The sequence below is a fragment of the Panthera uncia genome, chromosome B1, assembly GCF_023721935.1.
Source record: "Panthera uncia isolate 11264 chromosome B1, Puncia_PCG_1.0, whole genome shotgun sequence".
In the NCBI taxonomy this organism is placed as follows: domain Eukaryota; kingdom Metazoa; phylum Chordata; class Mammalia; order Carnivora; family Felidae; genus Panthera; species Panthera uncia.
Window position 1 is genome coordinate 187,354,748 of NC_064811.1, and position 27,688 is coordinate 187,382,435.

Genomic DNA, 27,688 nt, shown 5'->3' on the forward strand with positions numbered 1-27,688 from the left:
CCCCAAAATCCTCACTCCTAAACTACCTCTCAATCTTCCGCTCGGTTCCCACTTGCACTGCTTTCATTCAGGCCCACAGCATCTCGTTTAAAATAGAGGACTAATAGAGAACTTGAGGTTTAGTAAGGCCAACGGATCAGGGGACTATTATAATTGAAAAGAGAGCTTGTGACTCACAGATCCCAAGAGAATCAGGGATGCCACACCATGTGGGGCCCCAGGGGGAGCACCAGAGTCAGTCAGGAGGCAGAGGGAGTGGAGGGGGGGGCAGACTGTGAGCCAGAGCCTTTACTGTGGTTTCTGCAGGAAGGAACGGGCAAGGCAGGTAAACAAGGCTTATGACTGTCTAGTTTGTGTAATTCTGGCAGGCTCTGGGGCCGTGTCTGGCTGTGTAATATCTGGCCGGGGTAATGAGGGAAGGTGTGTAACTGCCCAGAGTGTGAGAGCCCAAATGAAAAACACCGTCCTGGGCCACATGGCTTACTATCTCTGGGAATTAGCTAACCCTGGGGGAGGGGGAAGCGGTCCCTCCAGGACAGCAAGACCCCAGATGTCAAAGCATCAGAAAACCGAAACTAAAGACATGGTTAATTCGCATTTGTCACCGTCGCCTGAATTATTGCTCTAAGGGTCTAACCTATCTCCCTATTACCAAACTTTCTTACCACAAATTATCCTTCTAAAAGCCAGATCTGATCGTGGATCTATAGAAAACTCTTAAGGAACGCCCCCCCCCCCCAGGACCTACAAAATGAAATCCAAAGGTTTCTTTTTCCCATTCGCGATCCTCAAAGAGCTAGCCCCTAAATTCTTTTCTAGCTTCTTCTCCCATCACACCCTGCAAATCGATGGGGAGGGGGAAAAAAATCCATAATTCTATCACCAACACATCAAATTATTTTCAATTTCCTAGGTATGCTCCCTTCTAATTCTTCACTAAGTGTAAATTTAATTTTTCCATACTTTCAATAAAAACACAGCTCCAATTTTGTGTTTTAGTATAAACCTTCCTGATGCTAATACGGTGTGTGCTATTTACCTTTCTTCATTTATTTTTTACTGAGGTACACGGAACACGACATTATGTTAGCAGCAGGTGCACAAGGTACGGTTTGGTATCTGTATATGTTGTGACATGATGAACAAAGTAAGTCCCACTTAAAGTCCATCACCGCACATAGACATTCGTGTTTGCAGGATGAGAACTTCCAAAATCCACTCTCTCAGCTACTCTCAAACATGCAATACGGTTTTATTAACGGTAACTGCGGTAAGTTATTTACCGTTTTTTCGTGTTTATTTATTTATTTTGAGAGAGCAAGAGAGCACGGGCGGGTGTGGGGGAGGGGCGGAGGGAAAGGGAGAGAGAGAATCCCAGGCAGGCTCCATGCTTTCCCACACAGGGCTTGGGCTCACAAACGGTAAGATCAAGACCGAAATCAAGAGTCGACGCTTAACCATCTGAGCCACCCAGGTCCTCCTTATTTTGCCTCTGAACAGCAGGAAAACTCTGCAGTGAGCAGGTCTCCCACGCTTTACCAAGATACTCCATTACATCCAAAAACTCGGAGTGAAAAGTGAAAGGCTTCTGTGACCCTGTCCCGCCTCGTTTTTCATTTTGCTTCGATTACTCGTAAATAATGCCAAATGCTATGACTGGGCCAACCGGAATAGACGCATTTCTGGCTTTTGACTCAAAATGCCAAAATGCTTCCTGAAAGGACAGCATGTTCTAGTCGGTTAGAAATTAATCGTGTATGTATTAACCTGTCCTGTGCGCCTCAACAGCATCGGACGCTATTTCTATCCTGAAGGAGTGGACGCCACTGTGTTTCTGCAAACTATTAGTCTAGGAGTACTAGACGAATCAACCCTAAGGAGGTTGGATTATTTCATTTTAGATTAGGAAGGTGAGGCTCCTAGCGATTAAATCCCATGCCTGACGGAACACAGGCAGTTCACGGACCAGGTTGCTCGTTATTTCCACATTACTCCCAATATGGTCATATTTTCCGAGTTTTTTTTTCTTTTTATGAAAGTAATACGAAAAAATAAATAAAAGTAATACGTACTCTCTCACATATCAAGGTAATAATCAAATCTTTTAGAAGTCTCAGAAATAATGCCATCATGATGTCATAAAATATTTAAATCTCTTAGTGCTCCGAGTGGGGATATGTGATCATTTCCATAGTAAGGTAACGTGAGCTGCTGTAGGATAAACTCTGAAATATCAGTGATGTAATGTAAGTTTTTCCTTTTATTTTTAATTTTTCTTAGTGTTTATTTTTGAGAGAGAGAGAGAGAGAGAGAGAGAGAGAATGCGAGGAGAGGAGGGGCAGAGAGAGAGAGAGAGAGATGCAGAATCCGAAGCAGGCTCCAGGCTCCGAGCTGTCAGCACAGAGCCCGATGTGGGGCTTGAACTCCCGAGCCGTGATATCACCACCTGAGCGGAAGGCGGACGCTCAACCCACGGAGCCCCCCAGGCGTCCCTTTTTCTTTCTAACAGTAGCCTCATATGGAGCTGAGAGTTCATGGTTTACCTGCCTTCGGTGTTGACGGCTCATCTCTCCGGGTTTGAACCATGTTCACAACGGGAACTTCGTTTTTCTAACAGTTTAGTTTCTTCTCCAAATAATACCTAACTCTTAGATGACTGGGAGGTTTAACGACACAATGCATGTAAAACACTCTAAAAGGACCTGGCACTTTGTAACAAATCAATAAATATTAACTTTTTTTTCTACCCTAATTCTTCAGAGGTCATACGTCAGTATGTCTATGCTCATCATTTCCTTTTTATCTTTTAATGCTGGAGTTAAAAAAAAACTAAACAATTTGAAAGCATGTGTTATTGCTTTCTTATCCACGTGGAAGTGCTACATTCTCAAAGTTTCAGTCCGAATAAAAATCAAAAAACGAAAAAAGAACAATGAGAATAGAAAAAGCAAAAACAGACATAAATAGCTCTTAATCTGTACTGGAGTGCTCTTCAGAAACCTTCAGAAGAAAGCTGAAGTTAAGTGCAGTCTCTATTCATTTTTTTAGTTGAAGCAGAAAGTTCAAGCAATTTTAACAGCTTGAGTATTCTCAACACAATGCTAAGAAATGACCGATTTAATTACTGTTACTCTGCCACGGCTTGACGAAATGTTAGCTCTGCAAAGCACAGTCAGTATAGACTCACATCTAATTCTATTTCAGCATATTTAGGACGGTGCTCTGCACAGTGGGTTGGTTTAAAAGGCTCAAAAATACATTTATTTGTATTAATTTATGGAATAGTTTCGATCTCTCCATAAAGGATGATTTGGTCTAGGACTTCATTGTGTCTGAATTACAACTTAGTAAGTTGGCCTGTTGCTATCATGAATGTGGACAGAAGACAAGACTCGTGAGTCAGAGGCCGAGACATTTATTGTATATGGCCCGGAAAGCAACAGGAGTTTCAATGTGTGTTAGCTCCTCTGGGCCCCAAGTCCATGGGCCCAAATGGATGGTTATGCACACAGCGGGTCTGTTTCACAGTTGAACACTGACCCTGGGGAATGGTTTTATAGCAGCCAGTAAGCAAGCCTGCTCGTGGCCAACACCTCATCCCTCAAGGTTTCTCGCTACAAACAAAACCCTGAGAAACGATCTGGGTGAAGAGCAGACAGAGCCTTACATTTTTAGCACGGCAGCAAAAACGTGCAGGGACGTTCAGGGCCCTTCGAGGATTACCTCTCCTAACAAGAAACCAAGGTGGCTTACAAGTAGACAAGATACGTAAGATTAAAAAATTAAGCTTCTTGCAAAAGAGAAGTATCACAATTAATACTGGAGGGAAAGTTAATACATAGAAACGGTCATCAAAGATTCTCTGCAATTGCTAAAGATAGGCCAGTAACTCAGCCCTGCACCTTGCAGTGGTAAGAACACACAGAGAAATGTCAGTGATTTTTAAGATTCACAATATCAAGAAGTATAATTAAATGCTACATGCATGCTACAAACAACATGGGCAAGATTTGAGAGCACAAAATGATCAGTCAGAACTGGAATAATCAGAACACGTATCAGTCCTTGAGGCTGATCTTTACAGGATAAGGAGGATTTCAAAACTGAGGGTCACAGTGAAAAGTATTTTAGGCAAGTGGCACATGACAGGGTCATACCGTGAAGGCAGCCAGATGAAAGGGTCTGTCCTCAGAGCGAAGAACGTACGTCACGGGAGCTCGAGGGGAGCTAGACCGAGAAAGGCCTGGACTGAAGGAGACATTTAGTACCGATGGAGAAGAAAAAAGGCCACTCTTGTAATTTCCTAAGCAAGACAGTGATTGATAGAGCAGCATTTAAGCTAGGTTAATATGGCCGCTTTATTAGGAAAAAAACACCAAAAAACAAGTGGGGGCTACACTATGATGGTGGTAATGAACTAGAGACTAAAAGATAATCAGGAGAGATAATCTGAAGAAAATGTTATAGGATTTAGTAAAAGCACAACTAAGACCTTCACAGCACACTGTATTTTTGTGTCAAATGTTTATGCCTTCCGGCGTGGGTGCGGAAAGGATCCTCGATCTGAAGTATAAACTATTATATCTATAGCTCTTCAAGGAAAGTATTTCTGTTTCGCTTCCCTCATGGATTTAATTCCAGCCTTGTGTTTATACATGGTACTCGTTCATGGGAAATATTCAGTGTCTTGTGACAACAGTTACCGAAGTGGATTACAGACGTGAAAATAACATCCTATGGAGTATTTTTCTCAAATATCTCGGAAAACAGGAGCGTGATTATTTATGAGGGTAGTTTGTATACTATTACTGGAGCATCCTGGACAATTAATAAAGAAATCTCAATGCTTAGTATATTATGATGACATTCTATTACATATTATAAGGTATTCTGTATTACCGTAGTTTGTATTATAGTATTTTTTTGCTAGGAAAGGCCAAACTGCTTAAAATAGACCTTGGACCTCCCACAAGAATCTATAACTAGAAATTACAAAGGAAAAAAGTGGAACTACGGAGATGGAGATAAACACATACGAGGACAGGGTGACTCTTCCTTGATCTGAGTGTGTGGCTCACGGCCAGCAAAGGTAATTTTCATTAAATTCGGTGCGAGATACGTTTGCTCTGGACTACGGGATGGGTGCTTACATGCTTCACTACAACACAAAGGATCCCCGCCAGATTATCACAGCCATTTTCATCCATGTGCATTAGAGTGAGTATGTTAAATAACTGATAATTCTGTCTAATTGAGTCGCATCACAATTTCCATGTGCATCAGAAGGCAACATTAGGGAATTAACAATAAATAATTATTGACTCCTACTTCATACTGCCACATTTTTACAAGCAAAAGAAAATTTACTAGGCGTTGATGTCTCATTATAGCTGGCATGTAATTTATTTCTCTGTTGGAGCGGAGTTTATCAACTGTTTCTGTCCACGCAGAGAAAATGTTCCCACCTAAGAAACCAATACAAGAACACAGGTAGGAAGCTGGAAAGCTTAATTGAAAGTCTAAGTTAGGCTGTCACTTTGATTCAAAGAAAAGAAGAAAGGCCGGTGTTTCATCCTTTCTGATCCACCGGCACGAAATCTGACTAATTGCGTACGGATTAGTATCACGTCTATCAAGATCCCGTGTCAGAATACACTGCCATACAATATGTTAGAGGAAAAGGATCCCATCATTTCATTTCTTATGATTCAACTATGTGATATATGAAAGTCAACTGGACCGATGAGCTATAAAGAAAGATGAATACTTGATGAGTTTCACGAAGCTTAAATACTAATGATAGTGGTGATTTTTGCAAAAGGGTCGTTCAGCCATGGTTGCCAGCAGGCTGGAGTTCAGAGAGCTATGCCCAATTTAAGAACAGGATAATATCGGCGCTTTCGTTGCCAGATGGGATTTATAGCATTCCAGTCACAGTGAGCGGACTCTTAGAGAAATAGCTATTTGAATGGAAGCCATACGCTACTTTGAAAATCTCAAACAAAAGAAACCATCCCCTGTGAGTATCTGCAACCAAGGTCCATAGGACACCCTACAAATTATTTATAACTGAGAAAATGCAAGTAAGCCCTTCAAAGACCATCAACAACAGCACCAATAACAATGGTGGCTAATGTTTATTGCACATTTACTGAGAGCAAGATATTGTCAAGATTACATATGGTGGTTCATCCTCATAATAATTCAAGGAAGTAAGCAGTATTAGCCCCCATTTTACACAGAGAAAACCGAGATCTCATAAGGTTAAATAAACTGCTTCCGATCACTCAGCTATTTAGCGACAGAACCGGGATTTCAACGCAGGAAATCTGATGCCAGAACCCGCAGAATTAACCACTCAGTTGTCAGGAACCATCCGCTCTGGGGCACAAGGGAGGACAAGTCTCTTTGACCAGACTGGAATTTAAGACAGAGGTCACATGTACGGTGTAGGTATATGAGATCATCAGTGCACAATATACAAGAAAGTAACATAAAGATATGAGTATTAAAGCTGTGTGCGTCCATGGTATATTTCTTTTTCCCACAATCTGCCAGAGGGGAAAGCAGTAACTAACTACACAGGAGACGTTTAAAGAAATGGGTTGGAAGCACTGTGTTTCAAAAGTGAAAATTTCCCAGATACTTGACTAAACGTTTTGCAACGTGTCTCCTTCCTAAAACACAAATTTATAAACTTCCGCTTGCAAAACTTCTGCCATGATATTGGTAATTTACTGCATTCTTCCTTCTATGGAAAAACATTCTCCCTCAGCACCATGCTTCAACAGCTTTCTGGGCAAGACTGAATTAAGACCCAATGCTTACCCACTGATTTATAGAGAAAGCCCAGGCAGTTGTCTATGAAAGACTGACCCCTGACAAATCAAACTGAGGAGATGATTCCGTTCTGAGATACAGAAGTCTGCGGCAACTGATTTTTGAAGACATTTGGCAATGAGTTTCTGGAACCCAGAAAAGGCACAACGGCAAGAGTACTTGGATGAAGAAGAAAACAGAAGACAGCTGAGCTGATCAATTCTCAGAGATCTTAAGACCTCGTGTTATATAATGTTAGATATCCATTTTTAGACATAATGACAGAAGAGAAAAAAAGACGAAAGAAAAATGTTAGCATAATTCTACGGTCTTTACATTTTGAATAAGTCAGTCCTCCTTTATTTCATCTCATTTTCGTGTTTTTTTTTTTTTTTTCCCTTAGTGGTAACCTAAAAACTTAATACGAATGGAGAATAGCTTTTCAATTTCAGATGTTGATTCCAGCGTGTCTCTTAGGACTGTGACCTACTTTAAAGCTCCACTTTTTTGCAATATGCAACCTGACTTCAAAAGAGGGTTTTATGGATCATGAATATGACAGATAAGATTAGATGTTCCATAGTATTTGCCTATGAAGACTAAACACAGATAAACTTAACCAGCCCATTTTCACTACTATCGGGGCAACGAACGCCAGCCATCCAACTAACTGACCGACGACTTCTAAGCACAAACAAGGAAATTCAACAAGATGTCATGGAATTCTTCCATGGAAAGGTTCGGTATCAGGCCCAAACTCACCTCTTTGAACTGTGGTCATCCATGTACTTTAATCTCTTGTGTATGAATCTATTAGTTGATCTAATAAAACCTGCTTTATAAATATACCAGGAGTACACGTACTTATGTTATATCCCAACCAGAACGTAAAATATTGGAAATACTGGAGACCAGGCATTTATCTGACGATCACTTTTCATTTTTGCGCAGCATATAAGAGAGATGTATAAATCCTAACACACACCTGTGCATGCGCGCGCGCACACACACACACACACACACCTTATTGTGTAATTATGTAATTAAAAAGCAGAAAGGTGAGTGCCTCGCTGGCTCAGCTGGAAGACTATGTGACTCTTGATCTCAGGGTCGTGAGTTTGAGCCCCAAGTAGAAATGACTTAAATATATAAAACTTAAAAAAAAAAAAAAAAAAAAAGGAAAGAAGAAAGGAACAGCCTGGTTTTTTGTTTTTTTTTTTAAGCATACCATGTGTCAGGCCAGTGGTTGACTCTTTTGAATCTTTACATCCTTTCCACTCATTATTATTTAGCTCTGTCACTTAGACGTTAATATACCCATTTTATAGATGGGCGCACGTAGCTGAAGGTGAAGACAAGATTAAACTTCAGGGTTTCCAATCCCCAAACATGCACTCTTTCAACCATGCTGTATTATCGCTAAATACTGAAAACACTTCCAATGTAGCAGGAACCTAAAAACAAAAACAACCGAAGGGCCTTAACAGCTCTCAACATGGTTTCATGCATCTACCTTGGGCTACGTGAGCTAATGCTGGCTGCAAGCGATGTGCTCAGTCAGGGTTTTCCCGTGGCTCTGTCCTCCTGAGGACTTCGTCATTTCTGCCCCTTTCTGGACCAGAGCTATGGTATTTATTCTTCAAGAGCGATTATCTTCGGTCCTTTCCATTTCCAACATTCTGGGATTTTACCATGTGAAGCATCATCCTCTGAGTTCTGTTTCATTGTCAACATCTACCTTTCCAGAGAGAAACTTAGTGCTTTGGTTTTATAAGAAGAAACCTGACATCTGTCTCCTCCTACCTTGCTACGTAAGGCATGTTTCAGTAAGCACATGACGACAAGGCCAAAGCAATGATTTATGTGGAGTCAGTGATAATGCCATGAGAAGACGAGAGTAAGGCTTAGAGGATAAAAATAGAAGCAGAAGAGGCAATGAGAGGCACAGAAATAAGAGAAAACAGATTTAAAAAGAACATATAATAATTTAGATATTTACGTAAGTATCTCCCTTTCAAAGTAAGCACTTTGGAATGCTATCAGGCAGTTTGGGGGGCTAGATCACACAATTTGGGGTGTGATACAGATTTTCATCGTTGCAAAGTGGATTTTATTTTTGGAAACAGACACGTTATTTGGAGTACCGAGATGCTAGGGCACGTAGATGTTCGTGTGGAGTTAACCCTGCCAGCTAGAAATGAGAGGCTGATACACAATAACAATACTTTTTAAATGTGGCTTGTAAGCTGACCCTAAAGGTATTTCTACAGGAGGAGTTTCAAAATGTTTTGATCGATATTGATGATATTGATGTAAGTTTACAGCTCCCTAGACAGTCACCAAGTAGGTACTGTGGTGTTGTAACAAGTTGCATCAGTCTCACATACAAATACCGGGAGTAAGATCACCATCACAATATCACTAGACTGAACTGGGAAAGAATACGTAACAGCACGGCATCGAAGCCTCTGTCGTACAGTGGCCCAGGCTGGGGAGATGATAAGCAGCGAGGGCAGAAAACAACGCACGAACGATCTCCTGAAATGCAGTCAAAAGCAATGATGAACAACTGATAGGAAATGATGGTAGCTGACACACAGGCTGGCAGACAGCTGCAAGGAGGGGGTTGCTTTTTGCTTGTATGAGGTGAGAAGCACGCCCAAAATAGCAAATGGGTCCCTGGAAGACAAGTTACAAATGCCCTCTGTGTTCAGTATGAAAATGCTCTTGATCGCACACACACCTGCTCACCCACACCTACCTACACAAGAACTAATTCACTTTCAAGCAAGGGGGCTATGAAGTTGCTCTTTGAAATGAAGGACAAGCCAAGAATCGCCTCTTTGCAGGGGGTGGCCTCTTTGCAGGGGGTGGCCTCTTTGCAGGGGGTGGCCTCACAGCCAGAACGTATCCGGTAATAGCCATTAAGCAATTTATTTGTACTCTAGCATTTAGGGAGAACGTGACTCTGTGTTACCTTTACCTTAAAAAACAAATCCCAATCAAATCTGTAATTGGAGGTTAGTCTATAGGAAGGCTAGAACATCGAATCAAGAGACTTTAGTTAATAAATATTTAAGAAGTCTCCGATTTCTAGCTAAGGATGGCCAAATTTTTTAGGTTTATTTATTTATTTTGAGAGAGAGAGAGAGAGACGCAGAGTGAACGGGGGAGGGGCAGAGAGAGAGGGAAAGAGGGAATCTCCACTCTACCAGCACAGAGTCTGACCTGCGCTCGCAAACCATGAGATCATGACCTCAGGCAAGATCAAGAGCCCGATGCTTAACTGACTGAGCCACTCAGGTGCCCCAGGATGGCCAGTTTGATGAAAAAAGTATGTATCTCCTCCTCCTTTGCAGATCCTTTAAAGTAACAGTGAAGGTATAACTCACAAAGTCAAAGAGAACGGAGCAGATACAATCGTGGATGAGTTATTTCAACAGACTCTTGAACAACGGAAATCAGCCTGAGATCTGGTACAAGATTTGGAAGGACAGAGGAGCTCCAACAGAAGGGGTCTCTAGATATTTTTTTTTAATGTTTACTTTATTTATTTTTGAGAGACAGAGTGAGACAGCATGAGCGGGAGAGGGCAGAGGGGTGGGGGGAGACCCAGAATCTGAAGCAGGCTCCAGGCTCCGAGCTGCCAGCATAGAGCCCGACGCGGGGCTCGAGCTCACGAGCCGTGAGATCATGACCCAACCGGAAGTCGGACGCTCAACCGACTGAGCCACCCAGGCGCCCTCTAGATATTTACAATATTTTTGAGTACTTCCTGTGTGTCAGGCACTGTTTCAGGCCCTGAGTAAAGAGCAATGAAGAAACAGCAAATTTCTACCCTCGTGGAGCTTACAGATATTCCAGCTGGGGAAGACAGTCAACTGGAACAAAAAAAGATATAAATTACATAGTATGTTGGATGGTATGAAGTAAGCGGAGAAAAGTCAGAAAAGGGTAAGAGGAAGTGCAAGAATAATAAAACTTGGGAGGTGGAGTCAGAGAAGGCATCACAGCGATGATGATATTTGAACAAAGACCTGAAGAAAGTGAGGGCATGAGTCACGTTGTAATCTGGGATTAGCAGATTAAATTATTTGTTCACAATTACATCTCCCCTCATGGCCTCATCACATTTCCCTGACAGACTGATTCGGGGCTTGGCTATGTCACCTGCTGTGATCCATGGGATCACTTGCGTGAAGCTTGCCACATCTAAGCAGAAACTTTAAGTGCACTTGCCAAGTTTGGCTCGGCCCGCTCCCCCCCCCACGCCCCCGCCTTGAGTTTTTGCCTTCTACCATAAACCATATACCCCAGACAGATTACCTGGATCTGAAAATAAGATGTGTGGAGCAGAGCCCAGCCAATCCCAGGAGAGCCACTGCCAATCTGTAACCAAGTAATGCAAGTCCTTGATACCTGAGGTTTGTTTGTTGAGACAGTGTAAATGTAGTAAGTGCATTCTAGGCAGAGGAAATAGGAAATGCAAAGGCCCTGAGGCAGGAGCGTGCCTAATCTGTATAAGAAACAGCAAAGGAAGACATGGTACCCCAGGCAGGAGTAGAAATTTATTTTAACGCTGCTCATTATCATTTCCTCTTCCAGGTAAGCTACAAAAGTCAGATTTTGGTCTATTTGTGCCCAGTATGGCGTCTGGCTTAGAGCGGACTAGAAATTTTATAAATATAAAGGGATAAATGAATGAATGAAAAATAACAGCAAAGAGCTAGTGAAATTGGAGAGGAATAAATCAGGGGCAGAGTCTGCCACTGAACTGACTGGGGCAATGAGAAGAAAGTGGATTCAGTCCTCACCACCCTACAGAAGCTCAAGACTGGGAAGTCCCAGGTATGACAGAAGGAGAAGACATCTGGGACAGAACACTGGGGAACAGACTGCAAGTCTACACAGAGAACCAGTCGATTCCCACCTTACCCCATGGAAAGATTCCCAGCAGCCAACCGTATACACTCTCCCAACCTCCACTCTGATCAGGAAGCTAAAGGCATATTCTCTGGAGAAAGAGAGTGGGGAAGACCATGGACATCACACATGACGGTAGGCATAGGACAGACGGGTGTCACAGCTAAAATGGATGCCAGCTCTGAAGAACCGTATGACCAAAAAGCCCCTTTGCCAATCTCTGCAAAGGAACATTGGCAGCTGGGCTGTATACCCTTAGGACAAGAGAGCAGAAGACTCTTTTCAACAGAAATGACCCAGTTTGTTGATAAACTATGCTCACACATGGACATTTGCAAAAAAAAGAAAAAAAAAGTGACTTTTCTCCAATCATAAAACAGTGACGTGTACCAGTAAAAACCTCCAACCCGTGTATCTCACTGGTCAGTTTGGGCCACTGTGTCAAAAATACCATAGACTGAGGGGCTTACACAACAGAAATGTGCTCCTTAGAGTCCTGGAGGACTGAAGTCCAAGATCCAAGTGTCTGATGAGAGCCTACTTCCTGTTTTGCACATGGCTGTGTTCTCACTGTTTTCTCACATGGAGGTGGATGGACAAAGAGATCCCTTGGCTTTTTCTCTTCTCGGGTTTTTATTTATTTTTGAGAGAGAGAAAAAGAGACGGGGAGGGACAGAGAGAGAGAGAGAGAGAGAGAGAGAGAGAGAGAGAGAGACCCAAGCAGGCTCTGTGTTATCAGCATAGACATCCACATGGGGCTTGATCTCATGAATTGTGAGATGACCTGAGCCAAAATAGTCAGCCACTTAACCGACCGAGCCACCCAGGTGTCCCGGATCTTCCTTTTTTTTTTTTTTTTTTTTTTTTAGAAGGGCACTAAACCCCTCATGAGGACTCCACACTCACAACCTTCTCTAACCCTAATTCCCTCCCCAAAGTCTCACCTTCAAATATCATCAGATTGAGGGGGAGGATTTCAACAAATGAATCTGGAGGGGACAGAAACATTCTATGCCTAACACCAGCCCACAGAGCCTTCTGCGTATCTTTAGTACCTCACGACCCATAAGAATAACCGAAGATCACCTAAAAAAATCCTAACATGAACAAAAGAGGTCAAAATAAATGGACAATTCAGGGACAGAAAAAATTAAAATGAACAACCAAACATTTTAACATTCAAAGAATTAAGACAACACTTATATCCAAATACATAACCAGTATGCTATGATAAATAAGCAACATGTATGAAAGAATTCTTAGAAATTAAAAGCATTTTGTCAAAGTCAGAGAAAATTCAATAGAAGGATTAGAAGTAGAGAGAAATCAATTAAATTAAAAGCAAAAGAGATCGCTCTGAGAACGCAGAAGAAAAAATCTGATGGGAAAAATGTGAAAGAAGAGAGAAGAAAACTGGAAAATCAACAAAGGGGGTTTCTACAGCCCCTCAAAAGGAGGACTATGAAGAGAAAATTGAAATTATCAAAGAAATACCCTAAGACAAATCCTCATAACAGAGTCTCCAAATTTAAAGGGCCCATGGAATAACAAACACAATGAATGAAACACACACACACACACACACACAATACTGTAAGCACCACCCATCCTAAAAAGTTACCACCCTAAAAGCTTCTATGGGGTATGGGGTGGGGTTGAACCGATTCTGGTCAAAGAAGAACAAGAATGGTCTTGAAGGTCTCAACAGAAATAGCAGGATGGCAATGCTGTCCCAATTCTGAGAGCAAATACTTTTCAGCTGAAAAGTCTTCACAAGCTATCAAACACATGTGAAGGCAGAGAAAAAGGACATGTTCAGAAATGTACAAATGCAGGAAATTTACTTCCCAATACTGAATCTTAGGACTTTGAGAATATACTCTAGTAAAAGGCAAAAACAAAACAAAAACAAAAACAAAACAACACAAAAAACAACAACAACCAAGAGCCACACAGGAGAATACATATAATCAGAATAGAATCTACGGTTCTCAATTTAGAATCCACAGTTCTAAATTAACACGTACTTAATGACTACATTTAAGTAGTCATATAACTATACTGGAAGAATGGAGAAAAAGTAAGTGAAGAACCACAAGAGAGACGCATCCTCATGTCATAAGATGTGAACAGATAATATCTAAAATGGATAAATTAAGAAATAATGGCATATTATCTAGCAACATGGATCTAATCACCGAACAAACAGCCAAAGTGTTAAGAGCCCCTGCTTCTGGATATGGAAATGATAGATCTTCCAGGGTCATTGAATTTTTAACAATGGACCTAAATTATTTTTATGAAAAAACCATTTATGAAAAAACAAAGAATCTAAAATATAATTCAACTTATTCTCTAAAAGCCCCTCTACTAACGTTACCTTCTAGATATTTATAAGGTCTGGGTAGACCTGTTACTCTAACTACAGTGTCATATAATAAGATAAATTGCAAAGGTTAATTATATGTGATATAGTCTTCAGTAAAGATCCTTGACTTTTCGATATAACTTTATTTTTGCACTCTCAATATGTCTTTCAAACTGGGTCTTTCTATCGCCTCTTTCCATGTTTTTATTGCCTTGATATTGATTTGTTTCATCTTGATTATCAGTATGGCTGGTGGTAGCATGGGGTACCACTACTGCGCTAAATAGGTCTGTACTCTTTGCCTCTTACTACCCAAGCAAGACAAATATTTGCTTGGCAGAGCTTTTTGGAGGTGATAAGCGATTAAATCACCTGATTATCAGCGTTGCATAGCTTTCTCTTCACTTTCTACATTTATAAACACTACACGCTGGTCATCCTAAAAGAGTTGGAAGGGTCAGAGAAATCAAAAGACAAAAGAAACAGCTAAAACCTTCCTCTAACTCTCTCCATCCAGAAAATATATATGGTTATAACTTTGAGTACACTCTTCCGGAATTCTCCCAAATACACACTGCATATATGTTAAATAGGAACATGTATTCTGCTACAACCTATTTTTCTAATTTGTCATACATTCTATCAATAATTATTACAGATCATATAGCTCTAAATCAGTACTTTCCAAGATTATGTGACATTCAAATATGTACTTCAAACAATCCCCTATTGCTGGCCACTGAAAGTTTTTTTGACATTACAAATAGCACTGATAAATGTTCTTGTGCGCACACACACACACACACACACACATATCTTCCGAATTCTTGCCTTAGAATTTCAAATATAAATTTCTAAACCAAATGATATCTACTTTCAAAAATTTAAAACATATATTGCTAAGCCGTATTCCTTAACTGTTTACCAGTAAATCCTCCCACCAGAAATGTATGACAGTTAACATTAGTAAGCTTTTAAAATCTTTGCCAATGTGAGAAATGAAATATGATATTTCACTGCTATTCTATTCCAATTTAATTGATCATTAATAATGCTGGTCATCTTTTTTTATGGTTCTTAGCTATCTTTGCCACCTTTTTATAAATTTTCCATTTTTCTATGGTGTCTCTTTTTTATTGATTTGTAACAACTCTTTATATATTAAGAATACCAAACCTATGTCATATTTGTAAAGAATTAACTCATTCCTGCATCTCTCTAAAGCTTCTTTTTCACATTCAGTCTGTGATGAAAATTTAATGCTTTCTTGTCAGTACACAAAGCTATTTTGAATAGTGTGGAGGTAGGTGCCATTGACGATTAGTAAGGAAAACATATGATCGCGTATGGGTGCTATATTAACTCAGATCTGCTGATGTGTCTGTACTAAGGCAGCAGGAAGATAACAGCAGTCAATCACAATCACTCCTCTGCCATTTGATGTCCCCGTGTTTCCTAGTCGGCAAACCTACCAGGCACAAGATTTTCAATAGAAGCTATAATTTGGGAACCGGAAAGGAAAAAAAAAAAAAAGAAGTAGACTGTAAAACTAGCTTCAGGAGTAAAACTTGAAAACAACTGTTGGGACTGGCACCCCCAGAGTTAGTTAAAGCTGTACTAGCTTATTGCTTGGCCTCTGTGTAAACAAACACAGGAGAAATGGATTATGGGGGAGGAAGGGTCAATATAATGCATGCCTGGTTTACAGTACAAGTAAGACAAAAGTAAGTTATAATCACGTAAGAATCATCTTTAACTTTCAATACAGCTGACAATAAATGCTTTTGAAGATGGTCTTCAGGACATGATATTTTCCCAGTATTTATAATAATTCAATAATTCATTCATAAACTCTAGGTATTCATCCAGGCTTATTATGTCTCAGCTACTTGAGTATTTATTTCCTGGATTCCATGTTTCTTCTTGAAGCACCTTCAGACATAGACCAGAACTTCTGACACCAAGGAACAATATTTTGATGGTTATGTAAACCATAAGTGCCTTACTTAAAAACTGCTTTTCACTCTTTTGGATTCTGGCTCTGTTATTATTTAAAGAGGTACACGTTGGAAGAAGTTTTTCTAAGATTCCCCTTAAAAATACACAGATACTTTAGCATGACACTTGCTACCCAGGGTTTATGAATCCAGCAGGATAGTCTATAAAAGTTTTAAAGAAGAAAGTAATGTATCTTGGGAGATGGGGGGGTAGAGATTTTAGTAGCTGGGAATCTAGCCTATAGTTGGGTTTATACAATTGCCAGTCAGAACCTGCATAAACTGCATCTCCTGTCACCAGCTGCCTATTTTTCTCAGCTCCTAGGGGCTGTGAGCAGTGAGAGTTCTAGAACTTCTTCACAGTGGAGGCTCAAGAAGCTGTTCAAACACCCCGTGTCCTTAGATGTATTTATTTGTAATGACTTTGGAGCAAGTAATGACAAGGATGGGAGAAGAGCACGGCAATGGGCGGTGAGGAGGGGAACGAAGAGAGAAGGAATGGGAGAGGAGACGGTGGGGGGGGGGGGGAGACCTTCCTTCCTTAAATATTCCTTCTCTGTGTTTATACCGACACCAAATCCATGGGCCACGGAGTGTGGCAGCCGGCTTTTCTTTGAAGGACTTTGGAGTGATAACAGTTCAAATACTAGATACTTGGACTAGTTCTGTGATGCTGGGAAAAGGATTTGTCTTAACTTCTGAGACTCAGTTGTGCCATCTGAGAAGTGGGACCACTACCTCAGAGAGGAACCGTGAAAATTAAATGTCATGGTACTTTTTTTCACCGTATTTTTTTTTCCAACCGAGGCTCTAATTTATGTTTATCCCTATTACCCTAGACATTAAGATGGAATTCTTTTACCTTCAAATTTAAATGGCACTCTTCAGATCATCCTACTTTCTTCTTTTTTTAAAGTTTATTATTTTGAGAGAGAGAGAGCGAACATGGCTGGGGGAGAGAGAGAGAGAGAGAGAGAGAGAGAGAGAGAGAGAGAGAGAGACTCCCAAGCAGTCTCTGTACTGTTTGGCGCAGAGCCCAGCTCAGGGCTCAAACCCACGAACCAGAGATCATGACCTGAGCTAAAATCAAGAGTCGGATGTTTAACTGATGGAACCACCCAGGTGCCCCAGATCACCCTGCTTTATTTGAAAATTAAAAAAAAAATTTTAATGTTGATTTATTTTTGAGAGAGAGAGAGACGGAGACAAAGACAGAAAGAGAGAGAGGGGGCACGAGTGGTGGAGGGGCAGAGAGAGAGGGAGACACAGAATCCGAAGCAGGCTCCAGGCTCTGAGCTGTCAGCCCAGAGCCCGACGCGGGGCTCGAACCCACGAACCGCGAGACCATGACCTGAGCTGAAGTCGGACGCCCAACCGACTGAGCCACCCAGGCGCCCCCAGATGTTGCTTTATAAACCATCTTGTGCACTGTCCTGCAATCTAGAATTTTTAGCATGTCTTTTAACAAATTTCTGAGAAAATAATTTTTAATAGAGTTTGACAGTTGTCTAGGCAGCCACTGAAAAAGCTAACAGGAGGGAAGTTTTAGCGAGGTATCACCCGAGTTGGTACCATCTCAGTGAAACACAGAGTGATCAGAAAGGACCGTGACACCATTAACTGGGCAGGCAGGGCAACATAAATACTCCACAATGTATAAAAATTTCTCAAGAAGTGAGGATAAATGATGAGGAACAGTTTGGCTAATAGCCCTCAATTTCTGAGCTAAATTTAATGTGTGTCAATTATCATCACCAACATCAAAAGCACTCACATCCCGGAGCTTTAGCAGACTTCACACAAGGAGATTACTTGAGGCAGCCCCTCCCTTCGAAGAAGCCTATGGCTTAGATACACTTTGGTCCCACAAATGCTGCACTGGGAACCTCAACTCTTGTGACTATGAGCTGTCATGTACTCATGAAGATAAAAACCATCCAAAGGAAACAAAACAACACACACACACACACACACACCCCTTCATTTACCGGGCCTGCGTTTTCATCCACTTGACTACTGACAGTATCTTACTGTATCTTACAGTATTCCCTTTCTGGAACAGTTAAATGGGCAGGGCTCTTTGAAATTCCTACCATATCTATACACATCTATGTTTATTTATTTATTTTTAATTTTTTTTTTAACGTTTATTTATTTTTGAGACACAGAGAGACAGAGCATGAACGGGGGAGGGTCAGAGAGAGAGGGAGACACAGAATCCGAAACAGGCTCCAGGCTCTGAGCGGTCAGCACAGAGCCCGACGCGGGGCTCGAACTCACGGACTGTGAGATCATGACCTGAGCCGAAGTCAGACACTCAACCGACTGAGCCACCCAGGCGCCCCAACACACATCTATGTTTGAACGCCTACCTCTGATTGCTTTTTATGGAGAAGAACACTTAACTTCTAATGGACTGGACACAACTAGTCACTGTGCCTAATTGTATCAGACGCATAAAACTGCTGCCTGTTTCTTTTTTTAAAGTTAGGTTGCCTATGGTCAGTCCTCTAATATCAGAAATGCAATTCTAGCGTTCAGTGCCTGTTTTGAATTGATCAGGAAAATTGCCACTTGTACGAACATTCAATTTCATACCTTGAACTACTAAACTGAGTGAGACTGTATTTTTAAGAAACGGGTTTGAAAAAGATATTAAAAGACACCCCTAAATCCAAAGAACTTTCATTTTGTTATTTAGTATCCCAGCAAAACTAATTCTAGAATTTAATACGGTTGAAAGTATTTTAAAATAGCTGTAAACACACCACTCCCCCTATGCCTTAATATAACACGTAATTCCTTTTTGAAAACCCGGAGTTCAAAACCACTTGTTCATTCTCAAACGTCAGTCTACATTTTTTCTTGATTCTGTTGTATTCTACAATGTTCTTCAGTGGAAAATCCAGAAACCAGGATGTGTTTTGATCCAAGACTCAAAATTAGCCATTACCAATTAATGATTTTAGCTACCTGTTTGCATAATGAAAACCTCCTCTCGTTACCTTATCCCAGAATGGCTTCCGATCCTAACACATTTAGCCTCGGTTCGTCCTGTCTTACAAGTTTAATGATAAATCATAAAGCACACTCAGCAGGCACTGTTCTGTGAAAACAAGTAGTCACGCTTACATTTTCAAGAGTTTCAACTGTACTAGACAGATTTTTAATGAAGCTACCACTGAGGAAGGAAACAAAGTAAATAAAAGCAAGTAGCTATGTGTGCACTAAAATTTACAATGACTGTAACAAGCAGCAATCAATCAAATCTCTCCCCAGAAACGATCTCTTACAAAGCACAAAAAGTCACTTGAGCTGAACAGACAACAAATAGCCAGACACACACACATCAACCAATTAAAGGCCGATTTTCCACAACAGGAAAAGAACAGTTCTTGCTTAGAGATGTCTAAAAGCAGTTTCTTCCCTCGGAGAAAAATACACTCTTTCTGTGGCTTGAATAAACTCCTGTATATCATTTGTGTAAAAGGGGGTGGGAGGGAGAGGGAAGGTAGGCAAATAGCATTGCTAGTCTCTAAATAAATTAGCTCTGTTTAAAAGGGCAAGACTAATTCACTACTTTTATTGTGACTTCCATTATGCTAGAAGAGTAATATTAAACCACTTAAGAGTACCGGCAGAATACGGATAAACCAAGAACCGTGTGACCGGCCCCTTTAAAAAAGGGGTCTGGACCTACCCACAAACTTTAATTCCATCATGCAATAAGAAAATGCGGAATAAATTAACTTTTCCAAAGGGCCATTATACCTTAGTTCCTCATTACAGATCTCATTACAGACTGTCTTTATAATGCTCACCTGACAATATCATGTAAAATGCTTAGCTTCTAAGGTCAGTCTAAATAAGAGAACAATTCTCCTATTTATAGCAAAGGATGAACTTTTCTCATTTAGATGTTTAAGCAGCTAACCCCTGAGTTTAATGTAATTAGGGAAGGGATATTCAATTTACAGTATCCACAAGTAATGATAATTAAATTGATCCAAAAAAGCTGTTGGTAAGCATAAGATACCTTTGTAATTACATCCCGTTTTCAAAATGACTTTAGTGCTGTGAACTTGAAGCATTTCAGCAAATGAAGGCCAATACACTTAAAACGAAATCTACAGTAGCTTAAGAGCCAGGCTGTTTGAAATAATGAGCAACACGACCAGAGGGAAATCTCAAAAAACATTCTATAACTCACCACGACAGCCTAAGCTTTCTCCTTCCTTGTCACAAACATCCATTAAAAATATGCAAGATCGTCTTCATGTTTCACCAAATTCTTCATTAATCGTCTTTTTTTTTTTTTCTCACCAAAGAACCAGTTCTCCTTATGTCTCTATTACGAAAGTGGCTGATCACACGCTTCAGTTTTGTGTTTTTTTGGAAGAACAGACAAGAGCTATGAATATGAAACCGTTTTCCCCGTGAGTCCTGAAGATTAGCTGGGTCAGCATTCCACCAGGACCAAGGTGAAAACTAAACAAATAACCATGTTCACAGCAGCTGCAGCGATCAGTCTCCGGAAAATTATTCAGGCATTATGAGAAAGACGATATTAAACGCTGCCACTTGAAGCTTCTGTGGCTCTCTGAATATTCACATCAGAAAAGGGGATGAGCACTTAAGGGGTATCATCAGAGAGCCTGCCCATTGGAGCAGCTTCCATTAAGTTTCTGTCTTAAAGGAGGGAGGCGGGAACCTCCGCCTGGCAGGCAAAGGGCTCGTCATAATTCATTAATATCACAGCTCCGCTCAGGTTTCCGTCAATGAGCCAGGCAAGAAGCCTACGAAAAAAGGTGCTGAGCGCACAGCTTTTCCAAAGATGCTCTTGTAACAGCCGTGGTACCACTCGCTTCTCCTGCACTGGAGACTGGAGACCTTCAGGAGTACTGCCTGGGAGAGCGGGGATCTAATAAATAAACATCACCTCGCCTCTGTCTCGACCACGAATCTTGATGTCATGTTCCAAAAGGACAGGGAAGAGAAGTAGTCAAAACGCGGCCAGAATAGGAACCCTACAGAGTTCCTGGTACTACTCAAGTACGCCTTCAAGTAACAACACGAGATATAACGTATTTGTATTTAAGGGAAAAAAATTACTGGTCTTAAGAGAATGACAGAAATCAGAAAGAATGGAATTCTCTCCATTGCCATTTCTTTTGAGAAACACGGTTATTTCCAGGGAGGGGAAAGAAGCAGCCATTCCCCATCGTTCCAGTGAAATGAACAACTTATATCATAAAAGGAGTTCTGTAACCAAAATCACGGAGTACTATCCATCTGTGTTTCCAGAACAGAATATCCTACACTGATTTTTTTGTTTTTCATTTTCCTCCCCCATTTTCCTGCTCCATACTCCAAAGGACCAGGAATCTGGTTCCGGTAAATCCAGTAAATCTGAGTATTTACTCTTTGTTTTTGTTTACGTGGCAAAAAGGAGGGAATTGGACAGTAAATGCGCAACGGACCCATCCGCAAAGCAGCAGAGAGTGGTATATTTAGTTACAAGAGTGGCAGCGGGAAAAGGGTGTTATAAAGACCCACATTTCCAGTTTTGTTCATTTTACTTTACTAAAGATGAATTAAAAGTCATCTCTCAACTATTTAGAAAACAATACACAGGAGATGGGCAAGTTATACATTTTTAAACATCAACATCACTTTTCTAATTCTAGTAAACGTGATCTTGGTTAGTGAGCCAATTATACAATTTTGTTTTCCCAACTGCTGTTTTTTAACTTCATTTTAAACTTTAATTTTAAATAAGATAGGATCCATTATTTAAAGCGCATAAAATCAACACTTAGCATTAATGTATAGTGTGATCATAAAACGAAGGTACAATCTGACTGACTGAAAAGAAATCAATAGTGGTATTTAATGACTTCATGAGGAAAATAAATGACCCTCGCACCCTTAATGGATTAATGTCGGTTCTGAACAACACAACATCGCATAATGCTGACACAGTGTCACTCAGAGTAGTATCACTTTTCATAGGAGGGTCTTAAAGCCTTATCAAAGGAAACTGTGCTTTAATGCTATTTCAGATGCCATTTTGGAGAGGATTTTTACAATCCCATTTCATAACGCACACAGCATGCTCTGAATTGTTACAAGAGGCTTTCGTCATTGGCACATGTCCTAGGTCACCCTTGGAAAGCTTTCCAACAAAATGAAATCTTAAATATATAAAAAGGATCACAACTTATCATATTAGTCAAATAACTAGTCTGTCATAGTGTGTCCTCTCTGGATACATATCCCTGAATGTTGTTCCAGAATGTTCTTTTTGTCCTTTCCCTAGGTAAGGAAAGAAGTCTATGCTACACGGCTGATTCCACAACATAAAACACATGTACTTCACTTACACTCGCAAACTGCTTCGTGATCAAAGCGTATCCAGAAGAAGGCCTCACCAATAACTTGATATGCAGCTATTAATTTGTAAAGTCATTAAATTTTCTAGGAAGTTTATACAAGGATGAGTTTTTCTTTTCTTCTAATAACTCACGTTCTCAGAAGAAGGAAGAACGCAGGGGCACCTGGCTGGCTCAGTCAGTTAAGCGTCCGACTTTAGACTCAGGTCATGATCTCACGGTTTGTGAGTCTGAGCCCCTCATCGGGCTCTCTGCTGCCAGCACGGAGCCTGCTTCGGATCCTCTGTCCCCTTCTCTCTGCCCCTCCCGTGCTCTCTCTCGCTTAGAAATAAATAAGCATTTAAAAAAAAAAAAAAGGAAGAATGCAGATCTCCTCTCCTTATGACCTAAAATTATAGGAAAATATAAACTACTCCCCTTTACCTCTTTAGGAGATGCTAATATATGCACATTATTATTTGCAGATAATTTGGATTTTGTCTGAAAAAAAAAAAAAGGTGACCACCGTGAAACAAAGATTTAACAAATATGCCATAGTTTGGACTGTTAATTTCTGCTGAATATTGGAAACCAACACGAGTAGGAATAACAATGAAATTCTGATGCGGTAACTCAGATTATTATTATTCTCTCCCGCATGGTTTAAAATTCGTCTCTGACGGATTCAGCCGCCAGTCGCCGTGAAAACTTCCAGGAACCTCTCTGAAGATCTGGCACAGTTAAGAAGTTCAGAATAGGAACAAATGCGCAAAGATGGTACAGAAGCTACTACACTTATTTCTAAAAATAGCGGGGTTTCAGGCTTTCGGTGGCTTAGGGTTCTCATGAAACGAAACTGAAGAATTCTTAAGATAGAACCAGGAAGCTATAGCTAAAGATTCCTGACTGACAGGAATATTACTTCCTTTATCCCAAAGGATATAATAACTTCTGAAGTAAATGCAGCATTATAATTAGTTATAATTGACTTTGTCTTTTAATTTTTAAGGCAATCCATAAATTATGGATTGTTTTGTCAACTGGAAGACAGTTTTTGACATCACACCGTATATCTCATTATTGTCATCAAAACCGGGTTCTTTATCAGGGTAACTTCTCAGCCTGCTAGATTTTCAAATTAGTTCAGGAAATGTTAGCTTTCTATTACTGAACCGCAGTGCACAATTTTAACATAGGCTGTCATAATTTTAACGTGGCTTCGAATACTACAAAAATCCGTAGTGCTATTAGGAATACCAGGAGAATCGCTGGAAACATAAGCTGATGAGGATACATCCTACTCGTACTGCCCCTTGTTTTGAGAACCGTGCTACCCGCGACACCCCTTTTCCGCTCTATTCTCTGCCCTCCGTCCATCTTCCTTCAGCACATCCCGCCCGCTGAGTAAGTGCAGTCCATTGACGTTCCTCTGAAATTAATGGAATGCTAGCATCTACCTGTTCTCCTCAGCCACTCAGCAGGTGCACTTTACCTGGAACATTGGGAATCGGTGAAGCAACTGAAAGGGAAGGATTTATTTCTCTCTTTCCAATTACTGTTCCGCACCCCGATCCCTTCCTTCTCGCCTTACACCAATGTCCAAGGCAACACCTGCTGACAGCGTAATGCAATACCATTGCAACCTTCCCCGTGTCCAAAGTGGATTCTGTAGGTGTCCCCACATTAAAATCTATGGGAAACAATTTAAAGCTACCAAAAAGCACTCCCCTGAGACTTCTTATAATCAACTGAATATAATTCACCTCTAAAAGAAAAGAATAGGGAAAAAAACGAAACGTCATTTTTACTAACATGTTTCACAACTTGCAACGGAATCCTTGAACAGTTTGAAAACACTACCACTTTCACATGAAGAAAATGCACTGATGAAACTATAAATATGAATACACACCAAAAATTAACAGAGTAATATGTTGTAGGAGTTAATTAAAAAAAACTAAAGGATCTGAGATCAGATTAGAGGCATGTACCAGGATATGAAACATAATCAAAATGGTACAAGAAAATATCAGGCCATTAAATGCTTACGGCTAATAAGTTTGATTGTAAGCTGTAACAACTTTTTCATACATATGGAAAAAAATATATATGGAATACAGATGTATACATATACATTTTATTGAAAATTTTAATGTAATGAAGTTAAGCAGATAGAGTTGTTTAAAAATATTTGGGACATACATGTAGTGACATTCATTACTCATGGGATGAACACTCTTTGTGTCCCAAACTTAACTATGATAAACAAGTATCTCCCAAGGTTTACATAAAGATATTAGTCCTGTCATCATCTTTGAAACCAGCGTTTTGCTTTAAAGTTTACTTTGTTAACTAGAAAATGCACCAGCCACATTGCATTCAAAGAAAAACCTCATTATAAATCTTTTTTTTTTTTTTTGCAAAACCTACTTAAAGACCAAGAGCGGGCTTACTAGCCTCGCCCCTGAGATCAACTAAATTTAAAGTTCTGTTTGAATCGCGAGAGTGTTTTCAAGCAGTAGATGTGAACTACCCCATCCCCTGCATGTGTTACAGTCTTTATCTTTTCTCTTCAAGTTGTTCCCGTATCTCTTATGTGCACTATACTGGCAAGTTAAGAGGAAACATGAGAAAAGCCCAAGTAGGCATAAGCCGAACGTGAAGTGGGTAGAAAAGGTTCAGCAAACCGTAGGTCTGTAGCCCAGCATCGATTTGAGTGTTGGTGGTCCACATTCAAGCTCACCGTGATGGCTAAGATTCCCCCGGCACCACCAAGGATTCTTTCATTTTGTACTACATACGCCTACGAACGTCAGAAACGCCATCACTCCCAAAGTCATTACAAATGTGTTTTTGGGGGGGATGATTACAAGAAGTAACAGAGAAATTTAACCTCCCACCATCCTCCAAGCACAACCCATCCCACTGACCATTCCACAAAACCAAAAATAATAACCACTTAAGGTATACCAGTGTTTCCCCCTAACATCTGATGTCTTTATACACCACTGAGTAGGACGGGACTTACTATTTGGGGAGCGCTCGCCTCGCAAGGCCCAGTAGAGGAGAGCAGTAGGGATGCCATTATCCAGAACTCTCTCTCTCGCCAATGCAAAAAAGAAAAGGACAGCATTTTAAAGACGATGCAGAGTACCTTATGTGACTAAAGGTACAGAAATTAACCGCAGAGTAACTTAAGTAACTCCTGGCAACGTTTGCTGGCTATCATGGTTATTTAATCATGATGCAAATAAATCTACATTAGCTCTTTGGCCAACACGCTCATGTATTAATGAAATAGTTGAATATTTATAATTATTCAAAAGGCTAAGTATTTTATAGAACAATATAATAAGGATAGAGTCAGATATTAATAATTTATAATGCTGTACTGTCCGTCTGGTGGTGAGCATTTTCTAAAGGAACAGAGAATTAAAGGATTGTTACCTGGGTGAGACGGAAGCTTCTTGCTGGTCTGTTGTACGAGGACGGAGGTAGGAGAACTGTCTACCCATTTCCGAGTAGGGGGGGGGCCAGGGGGGGGGGGGGAGAGGGCCACGGTGAGCGGCGTGCAAATAACGGTGGGAGGAACAACAGTAAACCCAAACAACGCCAGAATGATAGGCTCTGACATGAGTGCCTGGGTTAACTAACGTCTTATGTACCCCTCTTTCAGGTAATGTGAACGGGAAAACAAATGCTATTGTAGAGAAAAATTATTATGTTCGATATTTTCTATTTTGCACGGGGAAAATGTATCTGGAATTGCTGCCCGGCTAGCACTTCAGATTTGCTGTTTGAAAAGTAGACCAACAAATGTAAGGTCACACAAAGCTGGGGAAAGGGCAATAAACAGGACCCACCACGATCTCATCTAATAATGCTGTCTGCAGTCTTTCCATGTAAACTAACCTGTTAAAATGATGAATTAATGAATTTCTTTTCATTTTTTTATTTTGATTCCCATCAGTTAAATATACAGTGTCACATTAGTTTCAAGGGTACAATATGATAATTCAACACTACCATACACCACCCGGTGCTCACCTCAAGTGCCCTCCTTAATCCCCATCACCTATTTCCCCCAGGCCCCCCACTCCTCCCCTCTGGTAACCATCAGGTTGTTCTCTGCAGTGAAGAGTCTGTTTCTTTCTTTATGTCTCTCTCTCTCTCTCTCCTTCTTCCCCTTTGCATAGTTTCGTTTCTTAATTCCACATATGAGTGAAATCATATGGTACTTCTGTTTCTCTGACTTGTTTTGCTTAGCATAATACTCTGGCTCCATCCGTGTTGTTGCAAATGGCAAGATTTCATTATCATGGCTGAATAGTACTCCATTGTGTATCTACACCACATCTTTATCCATTTATCAATGGTTGGCCTCCATCTGTCGGCTATTGTAAAGAATGCTGCTGTAAACATAGGGGTGCATGTATTCCTTTGAATTAGTGTTCCTGTAAAAATGATGAATAACTTTCAACACCCAGTACTTTAAAAACATTTGCCATATTGAAAGTCCCAGTATTTTAAAAATAACAGGGGCCGTAGAGAGAACCTCGTTTAACCTCATTTCACAGATGGTAAAGACAAAACTAAATAAACTCAGCCCCAGGCTGCACAGCTAGTTAGTGGCAAAGTTAAGTGGAGACCTCCACAGTGTATTCTATGCACAGATTCCAAATTACTGTCGGTGACACACTGCTCCAATCCACCTCTTCACTGGCATCCTGCCATGTAGAGCAAAGTTCACATTCTTAATCTGGAGCTCAAGGTCTTCCTTGGTCTGGTCCCAAACGTACCTTCCACTAAGTTCAAACCAGACTGAACTACCCACTAGATCCCTGAATGGCTCTTCGAGGTGCTTCATCTCATTTTTGGAATACTCTCCCCCACCCCTTTGCTTTCGATGTCTAAATCGTTCACACCTTGAAACACCTCTCCACTAGTCCTTTCTGATCTTCCCAGCTAAGCCTTACACTCTCTCAAACGGAATTTGGTCTTTACCGCACACAATTTGTCATTTCCTCCTTTGTATTATATTACAGACATGTTTTGAGTTTCCTTACCTAAGGTAACTTCTGTTAAGGCAACACCTATTCAATCTGCACCCATCGGTCAGAGTGAGGTACTTCTTAAAAAGATGTATCAGGGGAGCCTGGGTGGCTCAGTCGGTTAAGCGTCCGACTTCGGCTCAGGTCACGATCTCACGG

General features: G+C 40.6%; 1 protein-coding gene across 1 annotated transcript in view; it reads right to left on the reverse strand.

Moving 5' to 3' along the window:
• Nucleotides 1-22,567, reverse strand: part of TENM3 (teneurin transmembrane protein 3) — a 294,059-nt gene extending 271,492 nt beyond the window's left edge. Inside the window, exon 1 of the mRNA XM_049631792.1 lies at nt 20,318-22,567. Coding sequence (XP_049487749.1) covers nt 20,318-20,360 — 43 coding nt within the window. The 5' untranslated portion in view covers nt 20,361-22,567. The remainder of the gene's footprint in view (nt 1-20,317) is intronic.
• Between the last annotated feature and the right edge of the window lie 5,121 nt (nt 22,568-27,688).